The sequence below is a fragment of the Tinamus guttatus genome, unplaced genomic scaffold (assembly GCF_059628265.1).
Source record: "Tinamus guttatus ecotype Peru unplaced genomic scaffold, ASM5962826v1 Tinamus_guttatus_pri_ptg000002l, whole genome shotgun sequence".
NCBI classification, from domain to species: domain Eukaryota; kingdom Metazoa; phylum Chordata; class Aves; order Tinamiformes; family Tinamidae; genus Tinamus; species Tinamus guttatus.
In genome coordinates this window covers 149,333-166,621 of record NW_028288536.1, presented here as the reverse complement: position 1 = coordinate 166,621, position 17,289 = coordinate 149,333, and the positions used below count along the sequence as shown (strand labels likewise).

Here is a 17,289-nt window from a genome sequence, read left to right as displayed (position 1 = left end):
TTTATAAGAAAACTACCCTGAAACTTTGAACCTCATGCAATTAAACTGAGAAAGGAAGGCACGATGAGGTAGAGGAAATTCTTGTAAAGGAAACAGACTGAACACAGTGCTCAGCTAGAACTAACCACAGTTTTATCGTATAGTGTAGGAGGTGCAGGTAAGATTTTTCAGATAATTTTTTTTTTTTTAGTAAAAACTTTAAACTTAAAATGTTAGCCCTATCTGCTTAACAGTTGAGTTATTTTTATTTTCTTTGAATATGTGTTTTAAAATATATTGATTTTAATTGCTTAGGCAAACAAAGCAGCTTCATTCCTTTGCTTTGCATATGATAGAGCTTTTTTATTTTTTCTCCCGTGTGACTATTAATAATCCTCTTACTCTTATATTCAGATTATGTTTGGTCTTTGAATGATGTAAATCCCATGCAAATCATAGAAATTGATTGCTCTGAGACTGAAGTGAGTCTCAGCAGAATCAGTATAACAGGCTATGGCATGCCACTCTCTACTAGACTTCAAGGCTATCATGAAACTTGGTGTCGCTCCCAATAAATTGATTCTGATTTACTTTGCTCAGATTTTATCCAAATACTTGAAACAGGTCTGAAGTAGAGATTTGTTGTTATCTTGTGAGAATCCTTCCAAAGCTAAAACATAGGCAGAGTAATACTGTTTTTATTCTTCTTACTTCACTTTACCACAGGAAACTATGGTAAAACCACACTAATTTCCTTTGTATTTAAATTACTTTCCTCTGAAATTGCACCCTAAATCTCTAGATTATGGATTAATAATGTGGTATATACATGGCAGGAGATAAATCTAACCTTCCTCTTGGTTATGTGTTGGCCAGAGTTGAGTGCTTTCATTTTCTGTTATATATGGATAGAGATAAAGTCTGAGTTTTTCTTACCTTGAGTATACTTGCAGTGCAAATCAGCAGTTTAAGGCTATCCAGTTTCAAATTCCCCTCTCTTGGTAATTACTGTCTGCTTTTGCTGATAATTTATTTTCCTGTTAGGCATAATCAAAAGATGAAACTTCTCAAGTACATGTTATATTCTTAATCAATATAAAAATTAGACATTTTCATTGACATCTGCTGAAAGTGTTAACAGGTAGCCAAAAAATTGGTTGGCTAAATGAAGTAAAAAGTAATTCAGATTGCTAACCAAAGCTATCAAATTCATTTTAATGAATTAATTATATAAGTGGGAATTCCGTTTCCCACTTCCTCCCCATTCATGCTGAACTCAAAGAGCTTCCATGGCATCCAGATTCAAAATCTTTTCACAACACTCAGATCTAGAGTAAAACTATTCAGGTGTATTTTAAGTGTACCTTAAAGAATCATACCTTATCTCAGGCCCAACTACATTAAATAAAGAGGTCGGTGTGGAAGATCAGTCCACTTTCTTGCTGGGACAAGCTCTGCAGAATATTGGCTTCATTTTTCACAGGATGCAGCTGGTTTTGGTAGAACTCAAAGTTTTACAGACATGTTGATTCCTCTCCCCTTGTGCAGTCCTGGGTTTTGGATGATGTTTTTCTATCCCGGACCACAGTAGGTGGAAGCTTTGGAAGGAAGGGGAAAATGTCTTGAATGGGGATAAAAGGAAAGAAGGGGGTGGAATTCATCTCCACATATTGTGCAAGTGGAGGACATCTGTATGGTATTTGAAACCCTGTGGAAGTGAAAACATTGCAAAGCAGTTCCAAAATTGAAAGTTAAAATGTTGCTCTAAACTTGAAGTGAAGACCACATCCACACTCTCCATTTTCTGATTAAATCAAATATGGAGACAAAGACAACACAGTATGATATTACATGGTGGTTTCAGGAGAACTGATCTAAATAGTTAACTGCTACCTGCCTGCAGAAGTCCTGCTCCCTTCCCTTGTCTCTCTTCTTCCTCTCCCAGCTACAACTACTATCACTGCTTATCTTGTGTCAGGTCAGGCATTCCTCAACTATTTTTTTTCTGATTATTTCACAAGTTGAATTGATTTGGGTCATCAAAGATCACAAGAACTGTCATGGGCAAAGGGCTAGACCTTTTGCCTGGCATAAAGGGACAGGGGACATGGGAGGATAGATGAGCAGATGAAACCTTCCCCTTTTGCCAACAGTGATCCTTTAGATTATTCACTGACCCGAGAGACTATATCTTTAACTCAATACGGGTTCTACTTGCTATGAGTACCTGTGTGCCTTTGCCACACTGGCTAGTGGGTGACATAAACCAAACCAGCATCCTTTATTCTAGGTGCTATGATATTATCAGAGATGTAGAACCGTAGTTGTATGCCCTGAGAGATATCTTTATATTTGTTTAAAATTCAAATTCAAAAGAATTAGGATCCACTAATCATTTTGATCAGGATCCTCTAATCATTTTGCAGTGGGTAAGACAGACTTCATAAAGTTTGGAAGGGCCTTTGCTCAGTGCTGGTAGGAAACTCGTTCTCTTTTCGGATGTAAAATTTGTGTAGGGAGATGCCAATGGGCAGCAGCTAATTTCGAGGGGTAAGACAGACAGACAGACAGCCTACTCTGTGTGACCTCTGAGTGTAAAAATAGCTCGTTCCACTCACTTGCGAGGAACAGAGACATGCTGAACTGAACGGTGACTAAAGTGCTCCTTTCTCTGTAAAAGAGCTGCCTGAAAAGGTGATTAGTCCTATCTGATTTGCATGAGGTGCCAACTGCTTAGGGACTAACCCTTGCCTGACCTTTTTTTTCCCCTTGAGCTGATGTGGTGCCTCTGGCAGCTGTGTAAGAGCAGAGTCACCCTGCGACCCCATGAGCAGAGAAAAAAGCTCCTCACGATCTCGGTTGCACAATGCGAACATGGGCAAAGGATGCTGAGTTTACTCACTGAATGGGGCAGTCCACACACAACAGCGGCAGGCATTGGATGTGTTCTTACTGACAACCCAAATCAAACCGTGCCCATCCTTGCTGCATGCTAGGCAGTCTGCCCCTCTGCTCTGGCCTTGTGACTGAAAAGGCTGCAGGACACTCAGCTCAAAACTACTTAGCAGTGGAGCTCTTGTGCTAGTTATGCCTTCCTCAATCTGCTGGCAATGCTTATCTCTAGCTAAAGGATGATCCTCTTGTCAGTTATTTTACCACCCAGCTTAGAGGAAGAGTTTCTCTGACTTCCTGCAACAAGAGCTGCTGAGAAACCTGCAATTCTGTTACAGACCTGGAGCTCTGCATTGCTGTACGTATCAACTGTGAGCAACTCCATGCCAGATGTTTTTAAAGAGGTTGTTGAATGTTCTTCAATGTTATCTATTCTGCATCTGTGTGAAACAGTATGAATAGGAAGAACATTGCATATCCCAATTTTAAAACACACAATGTCTACTTTCTGATTATATTTATAGAGCTACATAATGAAATACATAATTACCTATCCGTCCATATGTTGTGAATTATTATTTGCAACAAATGGCTCTTTTCCTATTTTACAGCAAGCAAGATGGCTCTTAAAGAAAATGTCTCTGAATATCAAGCAAAACTGATAAAGAAAATCATGCTTATGTTTGGCTGCATCCTGGTATTATTCGTTGATGGGACAGAAGTTAGAGAGATTGATTTGTCAGGTAAGAGGCTGCTTTCGTGGGTTTTCATCTTCATGATCTTTGCTCACAGCTGAGAAACGTGGATCTATAGCCTGTTATGCTTTCATGATATTTTGAAATGGAAATGGAACAGAAAGGGCAAAAGTGAAGAAGAATTTCTGAGAATCAGATGGAGAAACTGAATTGTTGCTGTGACTTCTTGAAGTCTCCAGCAGCTGGTCTAAGCACGCGGAAGGAGGAAGAGAAAGGCAGGCTGAGAATGATATCAAAGTCTTTTGTTCACATAGTCTTTGTGGAGGTGCTTGGTCAAGTTCTGGGCAGTGAAACTGCCCAGAGTCTCCTGGGTGGGCAAATAATGAACTGAACAATTCATGCCTTCTGCTGAAATGAAATCCTGCCATCGTTCCCCTTTCAGACTTGGATCCCACTTTGGGATTACCACGTCCTGACTGGCCAGAGGGGCTATGCCTCAAGATCAATCAGCCTTTAGAGAAACTGTGGTCAGGATGGGAAATCAAAGCTTTCAGCACACCAAAGTGTATTTAATTTTTGTGGCAGTAGTTATAATGTAGAGAGTAGTATAATGTAGAGAGGGGAAGGATTTGAAAGCAATGAAAGAATGCTTGTCACTGTTAGCCTGAATAGAGAGAGGGATAGGTCGACTCTGGTTTCTTCAAAATTTTTCACATTTATGTCATTACCTTCTCTACTAATATGAAGAGAACTACAATAGCTACATCTGTTCTTCTTTAGAGATGAGGTTTAGCAGGTTAGCGCCCATTTGAAAATTTCAGGTTTGTTGAAAATCTTAAGCTATTTTCGCATTAGGTCTTTGAAAGAGGGCTATGAACCTTTGAAAACCTTTGAAAACAACTTTGAGAACTTTGCATTTCAATAGTTAAGGAAGTCAACTTTATATTAGGCTAACCTAAGCTCATGCAACAAAATATTTAGCATGAAAATTGTAAAAATTGTATTTTTGCACAATTCCTATTTTTTCCTGAGGTTTTGTTTCCTGAGGTTTTGTTTCTAATGTTTTGTTGTCCTGCTTTTCAGGTTGTTCCCATGTAAAACCTCAAGCATGGTATCGTGCGATTAGTCATGAGGAGTTTGTTTTACCTTGTGCTTTACCAGTCAAAGACGCTACCCACATTTTTAATCAGTCTCTTCTAAAACAACACGAGACAAAATGGTTCTGGCATCAGAAAGACAGAGAGCCACTGCAAGCTATTACTGAGAACAGCCCTAACCTTATTCTGAAAGGGAATGTTCTCTGGTTTAATCCAATAGGGATTAGTGCTTCTGGAATCTACATCTGTATGATACGGTATGTAGTGGGGCAAAATGCTAACATTGTATGCAAGAATAATTAATCATAATAATTAATAATTGGCAATTATACTTTTTGTTTTGTATATTGAATGTTTTACCTTTTTTTTTTTTTTTTTTTTTTTTTTCGCAACACAGGGGAAAAATCCCATGCCTCAAAATGATTCTGGAGGTTCAAACAAAGAGTGAGGCAAACTGTACAGATTATGGCACGAATACACTGCATCTTCTTGCTGGCAGTGGGAATTCAATAGTTTGCCCGGGGACAAAATGTTACAGCCCTATAAAAAATCCAGATGTAAAATGGTACAAGGTAAGATTCACTGTCTTAAGCCTTCAAGAATGGTCAGTGCAGGCTTCAGATCTAATTCTTGTTTAGGTGCCATAGGTCCCTGAATGTCTTTAATAGACAATGCAGATTGAGATTTACAAGAAAAATTAGAATTTTATATGGCTATATGTCATCTCTGTCAGTAACAGTTTTGAAGAAAGTGAAGGGTTTTTTGGTGTCATGGAAGTTAATCTGATTTTGAATTTTTTCTAATTCTAAAAAAAAAAAAAAACCCACGCGGACCAAATCATTATATGATTTTTTTTCATTATGTGAAATTATATGAAGATTTTAAGTGAAAAACTGTATCAGTGAAATGTACCTACTCACTCTTTTTCACATGACTACTAAAATATTTGCAAGCTAAAATGTATGCTTTATTCTGTTTGTAAGGATTGATATACCTGCATGATATTAGTAAATGAAAATGACTGCAAGTTCCTCATTTGTGCATTTTACTCTTGGGTTATCCCTACCACCATGGCAGTCTTGTCGGAATATCTTAAAAGATAATGTAGTTAATATCACAAAAGAAAGGTGACATCTAATCTTTGATATTTTTTACTTTTTGTTAGGATGGACGTAAAGTGATGTTTCAAAACCAGAGACCAAGTCTAAAATTTAACCACAACGAAATCTGCTTGATTTCAACCTATGACAAGGATGCTGGAACGTATGTGTGTGATTACACTCTAGTTGACAACAATACCGAATGGACAGTGCGAACCATAGTTACGGTAGAAGTTATTGGTGAGTAATAAAGTTCAGAATAAAGTATCTTTAATGAAAACTTTTTTTCTATTCTTTCCTATACTATTTCTCTCATTGTTTAGGCTCTTCTGCAAAAGTGACAGGCTTTCCTGTCTGAGTGCTCTTCCAATTTTGGGGGCTGTTTGTGTACAGTCTTCACAGACCCTTCACAGAGCCCTCTGGGCTCTTTAACTAAGCAGCACAGGACTTATTCCCAGCCTTCTGGGAAGTGGGCCACTCTGCAAAAAGGAGAAACTTTATAGAGTAAGAGAAAGGCATCAATTAAGACAAAGTAGTTCTGTGATCTACTGGTGAGAGCACTCCTCTGAGGTAACTGGTTCCTGCTCTGAAGTGTTTAATGCATTTTATACTAAAAAAGGATTGGGAAGAACACATCAGGATGGGAGCTGGAAAACACACCCCAACACCCTTTCAGAGGTCCATGTGCCTGGTTACAACATCAAGTGCTAGCTCATCTTGTTTCTAGGTGTATTTCTACATTATTTTCTTAATGAGCATGAAATGTCTCTGCTTTTATTCTGATCTGACCAAAACAGAGCTAATACACTGTGCCTCTCAGTTCTTGTCTCTCAGTTTACACCATGGTTGAGAAAAAAGCTGAAAAGTTCCATGTACCTCTACACTCTGACTTTTGCACACATTTCTGTGTTGCGGCTTGGCTTAGAAACAAAAGCAGTTTGGCACCATTTCTTGCAGCATAAGTCTTTCTCAGAATATCGATGCTGTGGGATTTAGTTCCTTCAGGGTGGTATCCCTGCAGCATGGGTAACTGCTTAGATCACAAACCACATTGTAAAACCATATTGTACAAACCGGGCTTGACCTTATCTGTGCCCTTCATTTGAAAAAGCATAGTTACTTTAATGCAAGTACTTGTATGATGTATTTAAAATGTGGGTGAGTTTTGCTATGTTGTATTTATGTTTACTGGTTTACTGAACTGGGCTGGGCAGGGAACTGATATGAGGATTGTGTCCTTCAGTGGTTTTTGTATTGGGATACCTTACTTGTGAATCCTAAATAACTGTAAGGGCAAGATAGATGTTAAAATGTTCAGCGCAACTAAGATGACACAGCCTTGGTGTAACTGCAGTAGCAGGACTGTATAAGGACTGTATAAGTCCTGCTACTGCAGTTATGACTGTATAACTATACAGTTATACGGCCTGCTCCATATAAGTTACTCAGCAAGTAAGACTTGTAGTAAAGACTCCCATGTCTGTGAACTCTCAGACATCTAGGTAACAAGTGAAAATCACCCTCTTGGTCTTAGGCGTCTCAACGCCTTAGGCATTCTACTTAATATTTGAAAAAAAATCTATCAGATGTTTTCTTTAGTCTTCTGTTTTGATGATTAATATTATTACTATTAATCGCAGCAAAAAACACTATCCATCCACCATACTTCTTGTATCCCAGTGCTGTGATGATTCTTGAAGCAGAGCTCGGTAAGTTTTCATTCTTTATCTAAAAGCAAAAGGAAATTTTTGATTGTTATATCATGAAAGTTTTTGATTGATTTTGATAAAACAAATCAGCTTTTCTCTCCTGGAATGTGAGAATTTTATATAAAATGTAGAGGTTTTTTGGGTGTATATCTTAGTGCATATTAAAGAAAGCATCATACTATACATTATACTATACAGATCCCAAGCTATTAGAGGAAAAAACATTCTAGTGACCTCTGTGCATCATTTTCCTGTGTTAATTTGTTCCAGGACAGCCACTTGAATTGAAATGTGTTGTACAGTTTGGGTTTGAAAGAGGTTCTCTGCAGAAGGTAACATGGAAAAGAGACAACGAAGAAAATACAAATGAGAAATTGGAACAGGAAACAAGGTAAAAAATAAACCTACTAGTCTTATTACTCTCTCAGCAGTTGTAAAAGTCCTTCCACAACAGCTTCACTTAATACAACATTTCACTGAAACTCAGAAGGCTCTAACCACACACGCTTTGTGAACCTTCAACATGTTAACATGTATGTCCCAGGGCATGTGAGAGGTGCATGCCCTTTGCATGCAGAAGAACATCTTAAACGCACAGTATGTCTGCGAAGTCAAGAATTTGAACTTACTTTCTAACCTGAACTCTTCCTCCTAAAGCAAAGCTCTAGCTCACAGGACGTGTCAGTACGGATGGTGCCTGGCTCCCTGTGCCTGGATCACCTGTTTCCACATGCTCACTTTATTCGTCCTTGTAAGCAATTCACACTAGCTGTCTAAGAAAATTATCTATGAGCAGGGAGTAAAGCAGATCCAATAAAACAATACTATGAACAAATCTCTGGAAACAAGTTTGGGCGTGTTTACTGAGGCTATTGAGTCAGTCTGGGGACTTAGCAGCACTGAGTTTTAGGACTTTTCAAGAAGTCATCGCTGCCAGGAATTAAGCAGACCACTCAGAGAAGTGACTAGTGGGGGAAAGGCTTCCTGTGACTTTGGGACAGCCCAAATTGTCAACGTGTCTCCTTTTTGTTTCTGTAGTTTCCTGTCTTATTCATTTATACAGTGTCCAACTTGGGCAGGAAATGTGGTGGATCTGCAAACAAGTGGACCTACACTATACTGCTCTGAGCCACCTTTATGATAACCTTTTTCTGTATGTTGGGGAAAGCAAAAGCTCTCCTGTCACTGCTAAAATGAAATTTTTAATGGAAGCTCTGAGTGAGGGGAGATGCTCTCGCTCTCTCTCTTTCACACACACGATTCAGTTTTTGAATTCAAGTTAACTTCTGGATTTTCCAAACTTTTGATTGCTTAGGTTTGTAATGTTCTTTTTATCAATTTTTCAATTTATCAATTTATCAATTTTTATCAATTTTTTAGTTTTGTAGGTGTGTGCACTTTTTATCTGTTTATTTTTCCAACACCTACATGAAACTAACATCCCCAAAAGATCTTAAGCACATGGTAAATCCCTAGATTTGCTCCCCATGCCCATATCTGTAACTTTTGTGCTACCATATTAACCAAGGGTTGTCGCTGGCCCATACTGGCCTGCAGTAGCATGACAGGAGGCATTTTCAGGACTACCCAAACACTGGTTTTCAGAGGCAAGCTGTGTCAGAAATCTTGGCTGCTCTCTAATGATTGCAGACACAGATCTATTGCCCAATATCTGTCCCCAGTCCCAGAATGACTCCTCCCTTCCATCTTCATCTTTAAACTTCAAATCACTTATTTCTATCTTACTCTGATTGTCTATCCTCTCCTCAGGTTTTCTATCCCTAATAAAGAGACTGTGCTTGCACAGTCTTCTTGTCCAGCTAGTCCTCTCTTATGGCTCCTTTTCAAAATTGTCCCCATGTGTTTTCTCTGGGGCATTTTTTAAATCTTTTTTTTTTTTTAAAAAAAAACACAAATAGTCTTAAGGTGCCTATGTAAAGTGAGGCAAGTGCTTAAATGTTTTGCTGAGTTGATGAACTGAGAATCAGCCTTTTAATCTGTTGACCTTTGATTTTGGTATTTTTTTACTATGTAAAAACAATTGAAGTTTCACATCAGAATATCACATCTATGTTAAAATGGGAAGCTGACTGTTAAAAAGTTACAAGTTCACTTGTTTTTGTATGTAAAACATTAGCAGAATACGTGAGCGAGCAGCAAAAGTATATTGCAAATACATATTTTTTTTCTCTCTAGTATTCATCCAAATGGTTTAAAGGGCAGCATACTTCATCATGTTGCTAAACTGAAAGAAGTTACTGAGAGAGACCTGAAGAGCAACTTCACGTGTTTTGCTCAGAATGCTGTGGGGAACTCTACAGCTGTGATCAGGCTAAAAAGAAAACAAGGAGGTAAAACTAGATAGAGCATTATCTGGCTATAAAAACACATCTTGCTTTACTCACCATTACAGATTCATTTCCCATGGACATGGTCATTGGCTTGACAGTCAGCAGCAGAAGTTGCTTAACATTGGATTGGGCAAGTTTGATTTGTGAGATATCTAGAAAGAGACATGATTCTGGTGATTACTCAGGTGGCCTGACTACCTGAGAGGCTGCTGATGGCAGCCCTTCAAGCAAAGACCGAAAACGGAGTTAGTGTGGAAATTAAATTGCTCTCACACTTCTAACCATACTTCATTGCGGAGATTAATGAGTGGGGCAGATCAGGAAGTCTGCAGCTGGGTATTGTGTGTTATAGTAAATTGAAGGCATCTTTTTCATCTCAACCAATGCTGAGTGTACCATAGATGATTTGATTTGCTCTGTGCCTTCCATGATAGATTGGCTTTTCATCCAGCGAAGCAGATGCCATTCAAATGTTATTCTTGGTAGTAGACTGAAACATTATGTTGAGATATGCCACTAAATGAAATCCAGACTTCCCTGAAGTTTGCCTGTGGATCAAGACTGAAGACAGTGAGCTGGCTTATCCCCATTTCTGAACTGAGCATTTCATCTAAGTGTTAACATTATTTTGGAAACTCAGAGTTATGATAGACCCTTTTCTTTCCACAGTGTTTCTCTTATATGTGCTATGCAGTGCTATTTCAGCTCTATTTGCATTTCTTGTGTGCGTTGCCTTCGTTTACCAACACTGGATTGAAATAGTACTGATATACCGAAGTTATCTGGTGAAGAACGAAACTGCAGAAGGTAAAAAATGTGGTATAATATTACTTTTCCCCAGCTTTCTTATTGGCTTTTGCCTTGTGCATTAATCTAGTGTGTATTAACACCTAATTTAACGCTCATAGTAACCCTGCTCTCCTTGAGATGATACAAAAGCTGTTAAAGATAGCAAGATATTTCAGTGGATTCAGATGGCAAAATCTCTGGACAGTTTGGAAGAAATATATAAACAACAACTGAAATGTCTCAATTATTCTTTATAAAATCCCTTATTTACCCACAGAAGATCAGAGTAGGGTGCTGAATTGTAGCAGTCCCTCTATAGAGAACAATAGAGAATTGCCAGTATTTTAACTGCATTGTCATAAAAACTAGACTGAAGACTAGAATCAAATGTCCTTGCAGAATCAAGTGAAGTACAAAATCTAATGCATTTTTCAGTTTAAGCCAAATAATTTCTTAGAAGAGCAGGCAAAGCTGAGAAATAAGATGACATAGAGCACCAACAGAGAAGTATACTTTTAGGCAATATTCATCTTTCCCTTCTAAAAATTAAGTTGTCCATTGTGGTGTTTTCAGCAGAGTCATCACCTTCTGTTCTGTTATTTCCTATCTCTGAGGTAATGTAGCCTGTCACATCAACTAACACGGACCTTCAGGGTAGTGAGCTGTGTGAAAATATACTAGAAATTACAGTCCCTACTTCAAAGAGCTTGAGTGTAAAAAAATCTGATATTATGTGACTTAGGGATTTTTTTTTTTAAAAAATTTGAGTCTTGTCACAGCATGAGATGTATATGTCTCTGTGGCTGCATTTGTGTTCCCATATGTATGCTTCATTTATATGAAAGTGTGAAATAACTGTATCTATATATCTATAAATATATGCGCAATGAGACAATTAACTGCCCTGTTGGAAAGTATTTTTATGAGCCTCTTGGCAGCTGGCAAAAGTGATTTGGGAAATCACTCAAAATTTCCCTTCTGTTTGGTAGCAAATTGATGTAAGAATCTCTGGAAACTCCCCTTGGCACTTACCCTTGTATGTCAGTAAAGCAGAGACAGAATTATGCATCGAAGTTCAGGACATTGTTGGGTCCCTAGCAGCTAACTGCATCTTAAGTATGTTCCTGCAGCCCTGTCCCACTTCCTGAGCTTCGTGTACCTCATGCACGAGTTGCTGTTTGTGGTATGGGCTCTTGGAGTAGTCAGAAGAGCTGTGCCAATCTGGCAAGTTACATGCTTGAAGCATATTCACTAAAATATGTGCTTCCCACAGCAGGACTCTGTCCCTCTCACCTCATATGGATGCATATCAAATCATAGAATTATAGAATGTTTAAGGTTGAACCTCTAAGGTTGGACCTTACGGGACCTCTAGAGGTCATCTAGTCCAACCCCCTTGCACACGCAGGGTCACCTAGAGCATGTGGCACAGGAGTGCGTCCAAGCAGGTTTTGAAGATCTCCAGAGAAGGAGACTCCACAACCTCTCTTGGCAGCCTGTTCCAGTGCTCTGGCACTCTCACTGTTAAGAAGTTTTTTCCTTAAGTTCCTGTGGAACTTTTGATGCTTCAGTTTCTGGCTGTTTCTTCTAGTTCTGTCGGTGGCCACCACTGAAAATGGCCAGCACCATCCTCCTCACTGCTTCCCTTGAGGTATACCGATTAGATCCCCTCTCAGCCTTCTCTTCTCCAGGCTGAACAGGCCCAGCTGTCTCAGCCTGTCCTCACACAGCAGATGTTCCAGGCCCCTGATCATCCTTGTGGCCCTGCGCTGGACTCTCTCCAGCAGCTCCACATCCCTCTTGTACTGTGGGGCCCAGAGCTGGACACAATACTCCAGATGCGGCCTCACCAGGGCTGAGTAGAGGGGCAGGATCACCTCCCTCGACCTGTTGGAGATGCTCTTCTTGTCCCTAGGGCCTGAGACTCTAAAGGGCTGCCCTTGGTAAACACCGAAGCAAAGACGGCATTCAGCAACTCTGCTTTTTCTGTGTTATTCGTAACCACGGTTTCCACCCCCTTCACCAGCGGGCCCACGTTTTCCATGATCTTCCTTTTGCTGTTAATACATTTGATGAAGTTTTTGTTGTTATTTTTAACATCCCTTGCCAGATTGCGTTCCAGACATGCCTCAACTTTCCTTGTCACATCTTTGCATTCCCTGACTACGTTCCTGTATTTCTCCCAGGAGGCCTGTCCTTTTTTCCACATTCTGTATACCGCTGCCTTCTGCTTGAGCATTGCCACAAGCTCCTTGCTCATCCACGCAGGTCTCCTGCCCCCTCTGCCTGACTTCCTACACACAGGGATGCACTGCTGCTGGGCGTGGAGGAAGCGCCGCTTGAAAACTAACCAGCTCTCTTGGGCCCCTCTACCTTCTAGAGCTCTACTCATGGGATTCTTCTGAGGAGGTCTCTGAAGAGGCTAAAGTTGGCCCTCCTGAAGTCCATTGTTGCAAGGCTACTTACAGCCCTGACACCTTCTCATTGGATCCTGAACTTCACCAACTCATGGTCACTGCAGCCGAGGCTACCCGCCACCTTCACATCTCCTACAAGTCCCTCTCTGTTTGTTAGCATGAGATCCAGTAGCCCACCTCTCCTCGTTGGCTCCTCCACAACCTGCATCAAAAAGTTATCATTGACATCAACAAATCACATGATACCTGAGAGATCTGGAACAACTTGATCACAGAGCAATTGAGCATCAGTTACAACTTTTTATTTGCTGTTTCTTCATTTCCATCTTCTCTTCTTTTCCATCTTTCAGCTTGGAATCAGAAAATTACAGTCACATAGGCTCGATCCTCTCATCCAACACCCAGCTCAAAGTAGAGTCATTCTAGACAGGGCTGCACATGAACACTTTTAGTCAAGTATTTCATAGTTGCGATGATAAAGAATTCAAAACCTCCCTAGTAAACCTGGTCCAATGTTTAATGTCACAGTGAGCACTTTCCCACTAGTATCTAGTATTCCTACTACAGTATCCCTACCAGCAGGGATACCTGTTAGTATCTAACGAGAAATTCTCTTGTTGCTACTTGTTGCTTATTCTGCTGTTTCAGTGCAGCTCTGAGAAACCTATGTCCATCTTCTCTTACTCCTCCATTAGGTAGTTAAAGACAGCAGTAAGGTTATGCTTTATCTCTTAGTCAGTTCTGATATGCCTGCAAATAATCTTGCTTTCATCCACAAAATGAAAGAAACAGTGCAAAATCTCTGCCTCTAACATTTATAGGTGGCTGATGCATTCACTTTGCTTGACGCAGATAATCTTCCTTGCTAACTCTTAGCAAATTTTATGTGTTTGTATCAAAATTTCCTCAGGGTGGAACTGTCGTCCTGTGCAATTCTGGAAGCAAAACTCGTGATGCTTGCAGTAAATGTATGTTTTTGCTTTCTAGTGTAACAATAATGTTATAAAGGAAAGTAGTCATATGTTTAATAGCGGTGATTGTCTAATAAGACTGCACTGACTTCTGTGGGCAAAATGAGGAACATCTGGCTTGTTGTGTTATTTAAAATCTCATTTTAAAAGAGCTTCAGTTCAGTTCAGTGTGCATGACACTACAGCTAAATCATTCCAGTGACTCTCTGCACCATCTCTAGCTCCGACACCAATCCACTGTGCCTGCTCTTGGTGATTCACTGTCTTGGGCTGGGCCTACACGGGCTCAGCTTGGTAGAGAAAGTACTTGGCAAGAAAAGGAGTAGCTAGCAAGATGAATCAGCTGCCTCTCTTATCTCAAAAGCTCCAAAACCAGTGCAAGGAAGTGCTGCAAATGTGTGGCGGAGCGTTGACTTGTATTATCTAATCACATCCTCAGGCTCGAAAGTGTGTTTTCACACCTAGATTTCATTCTGTTGACATGACATCTGCTACATGTAGTTCAGCGCAGGTTGTGCATGCAGTTAGTTTTTCTTTTGTACTCCCCACATCTCCTGGAATCCGTATTGGCTTTTCTAGATCTGATGGGAAGCTGATGGCTCTGGTGTGTTAATCCTAAACTAACATCTTGGTATAGAAATCACAAATTTAACACTGAGGCACGAGCTGACATTCAACCCAACATCACTTAGGTGTCTCTGTGCTGCAGGTGACTACATGTTACATAGGTGTATCAGTTCCCATTCTGTGGAGGCCTAGTCAATACTAGAGATTTATTAGCCAATACCAGACAATTTTTAGAGAGCTTTTCAGCATATCTTGCTGTAGGATCCTGCAGTAGGACCCTACACTGACAGTTGAATTGCTCTCTGGTTTCTGCTGATTGTCCTGACTTATGGAACAATTCCACTGTAGGTGTCTGATGTCATCTGGATGCCTGAGGGTGCCCTCTTATTCCCATTTAGGGTTTCTGGTAGTTCTTGTGTCATGCTTGACAGCCTGATCAACCTTAGGGCATGTCAAATACACTAGACACCTACATAAGAGGACTGAGTTCATTGTGTCATTTTCCAGAAATCTCTTTCCTTCCTCCTCCTTAAATGTGGTTCAAATTTTATTTGGCAAATAAATGAAGATGTCTTTTGACTTGTAGCTGAGAGTGGACCTAATGAAGGGCAGCAGAACAACAATGTTTCAAAGATGAGAATAGCCATAAATGCATTTGGTATCTGCACCTAGCAGTCTAATGGGACTGAATCTAAATTCTGGAGCTGGTCAACACTCAATTTCTGAGCTGGTATTGGGATCAGATTTCAGTTTTGCTACTTACACTAGTCTCTCTGATTAAAAACATAACAGAAAGTAGCATATATCTTTTACACACTGGCATAATAAAATTCACTGTCTTTCCAAAGAAGGTTGTGCACTAAAAAAAAGATGGAGAATCACTAAATACAGCATAGAATTTAGATGGAAGGGAACAGGTCTTCCACTAGTGAGAACTGGCACATATTTGTGAAAATGCAGAAAAATGCCCAAGTGAAACTTTCTTTGCAATACGCATAGTTGTCTGCAGCATCTCCATTTACTTTGATGGTATATGTCTGCAACATTTTCAAGACAGCGGGAAGTAAGAGGTAGCCTTGGGTAACTGAATGGCTATGCTTCATGAACAGGTGAAAATATTCAATTAATCTGTTGCACTCTGTTAAAAAGAGCACAAATGTTCAAAATACAAATGGAAATTATTGATTAAAAGGAAGCTGAAAGTTTCAGATGTATTTATTAAGGTATGCAGTGATACTTATTTACTTATTTATTTTAGATGGCAAAGAATTTGATGCATTTGTGTCTTATGCAAAACTAGACTGTTCTGAAAGTGAGTCTACATTAATTAGTGAGGAAGAATTTGCCCTCGAACTGCTACCAGACATTCTGGAAAACAAATATGGATACAAGTTATGCCTTCTTGAAAGAGATATTCTTCCAGGAGGAGGTAAGGATCCATGACTGGTAAAAAAAAAAAAATCTTGAATGCTCTTTGAAAATGTTTTTCACTTTCCAAAAAACCTTATGCAGAAGATCTGCAAATGGTGTGTTTTGGCAGAATTCTCATCGTGGTTTATTTTTATACCTCTGCACCTGAGGCACATGTACATTTCAGTGTGTTACCTGGGGAGACACGAGAGTGAGATTAAAGCTTCTTGTCCAACAAATTATTTGCAGATAGACTCCATTATCTGAAAGGAAAACCCTAAGATACTTCAGTAGTTATCTTCTGACTGATTTCAGTCAGTGCTCTATGCAATAATTGGTACCTTTCCCTGGGTTGGATGTAGACTCATCCAAGCTTCCCTTGAGACCCTTTCTGAGTAGCAACTAAGTGTGTTGTGGTTTGAGCTGTGTCCTTCAACTCTTGTGCAGCAAGTTGTAGTCTCCAGGCTGTCTAAAAGAGGGAGTGGTATCTCTGATAGCAAATGCAGTAGAGATGATGTGATTACTCTACCTCCATATTTCATTAGCTGTTGTTAAAGGAACTGGTTTGATAAACAGTCCAATGTCCAACTAACGATGGTTACTTCTTTCCAGCATACACAGATGACGTCGTAACAGCCATTAGACAAAGTAGGCGAGTAATAATTATTCTGAGTCCTGCCTACATCAGTGGACCAAGCATCTTTGAACTGCAGGCAGCAGTAAACTGTGCACTAGAAGACAAGAAAATCAAACTACTTTTAGTAAAATTCCAGGCTTTCCAAGAGCCAGAGACTTTACCTCCAGTAGTGAAGAAGGCTTTACGGATTTTACCAGTCATTACCTGGAAGTCTTCTATTTCTGCATCTCCAGACAAAAAGTTCTGGAAATATATGCGATATCACATGCCAGTGAAAGCTACTAAGATGTTTGGAAATTACAGCCTCAAGGGTTTTTTCCAAAGGTTACTTGGCCTGGCTTATCAATAACAGAAAGCACACACAGAGATGACAGAAAGCTCAGGAATCGTGACATGATCGCAAAAGATCTTTCTTGCATCAAGAGACTACTAAGGACTGTCACTTTGGTCAGCAATAGCTTTCTCCAAACTAGTGAGATGAACTGCAATATGACAGTACTATAGTCTACAGTAGAACTGAGTATGTGGCACTGTACAACAACTGTAAATGTGAGTTATATTTCATAGATTATTATTTTGTCATTATTATTATTATATTTATTATCTTATTTTGCTGTGACTTTGATACATGTGAAAGTTTTGCTCTTTGCACTGTATTTCTGCTGGAAGATCTAT

The 17,289-nt window shown here is 39.6% G+C and overlaps 1 protein-coding gene across 1 annotated transcript; it reads left to right on the top strand.

Moving 5' to 3' along the window:
• Nucleotides 1-3,490: 3,490 nt before the first annotated feature.
• Nucleotides 3,491-17,046, top strand: IL18RAP (interleukin 18 receptor accessory protein). The gene is made up of 10 exons (XM_010216025.2): nucleotides 3,491-3,614; nucleotides 4,650-4,920; nucleotides 5,061-5,235; nucleotides 5,829-6,003; nucleotides 7,404-7,472; nucleotides 7,743-7,863; nucleotides 9,669-9,823; nucleotides 10,493-10,630; nucleotides 15,826-15,996; nucleotides 16,590-17,046. Exons 1-10 carry the CDS (start codon nucleotides 3,491-3,493, stop codon nucleotides 16,961-16,963), a joined length of 1,773 nt encoding a protein of 590 aa, XP_010214327.2. The 3' UTR covers nucleotides 16,964-17,046.
• The last annotated feature ends 243 nt before the right edge of the window (nucleotides 17,047-17,289 follow it).

Excerpts from the sequence above, each read along its gene's own strand:
- IL18RAP (XM_010216025.2), top strand. The coding sequence starts at position 3,491 with ATGGCTCTTAAAGAAAATGTCTCTGAATATCAAGCAAAACTGATAAAG. Across the intron at positions 7,864-9,668 it reads AAATTGGAACAGGAAACAAG|TATTCATCCAAATGGTTTAA; the intron begins GTAAAAAATAAA and ends TTTTCTCTCTAG. Across the intron at positions 9,824-10,492 it reads GCTAAAAAGAAAACAAGGAG|TGTTTCTCTTATATGTGCTA; the intron begins GTAAAACTAGAT and ends TTCTTTCCACAG.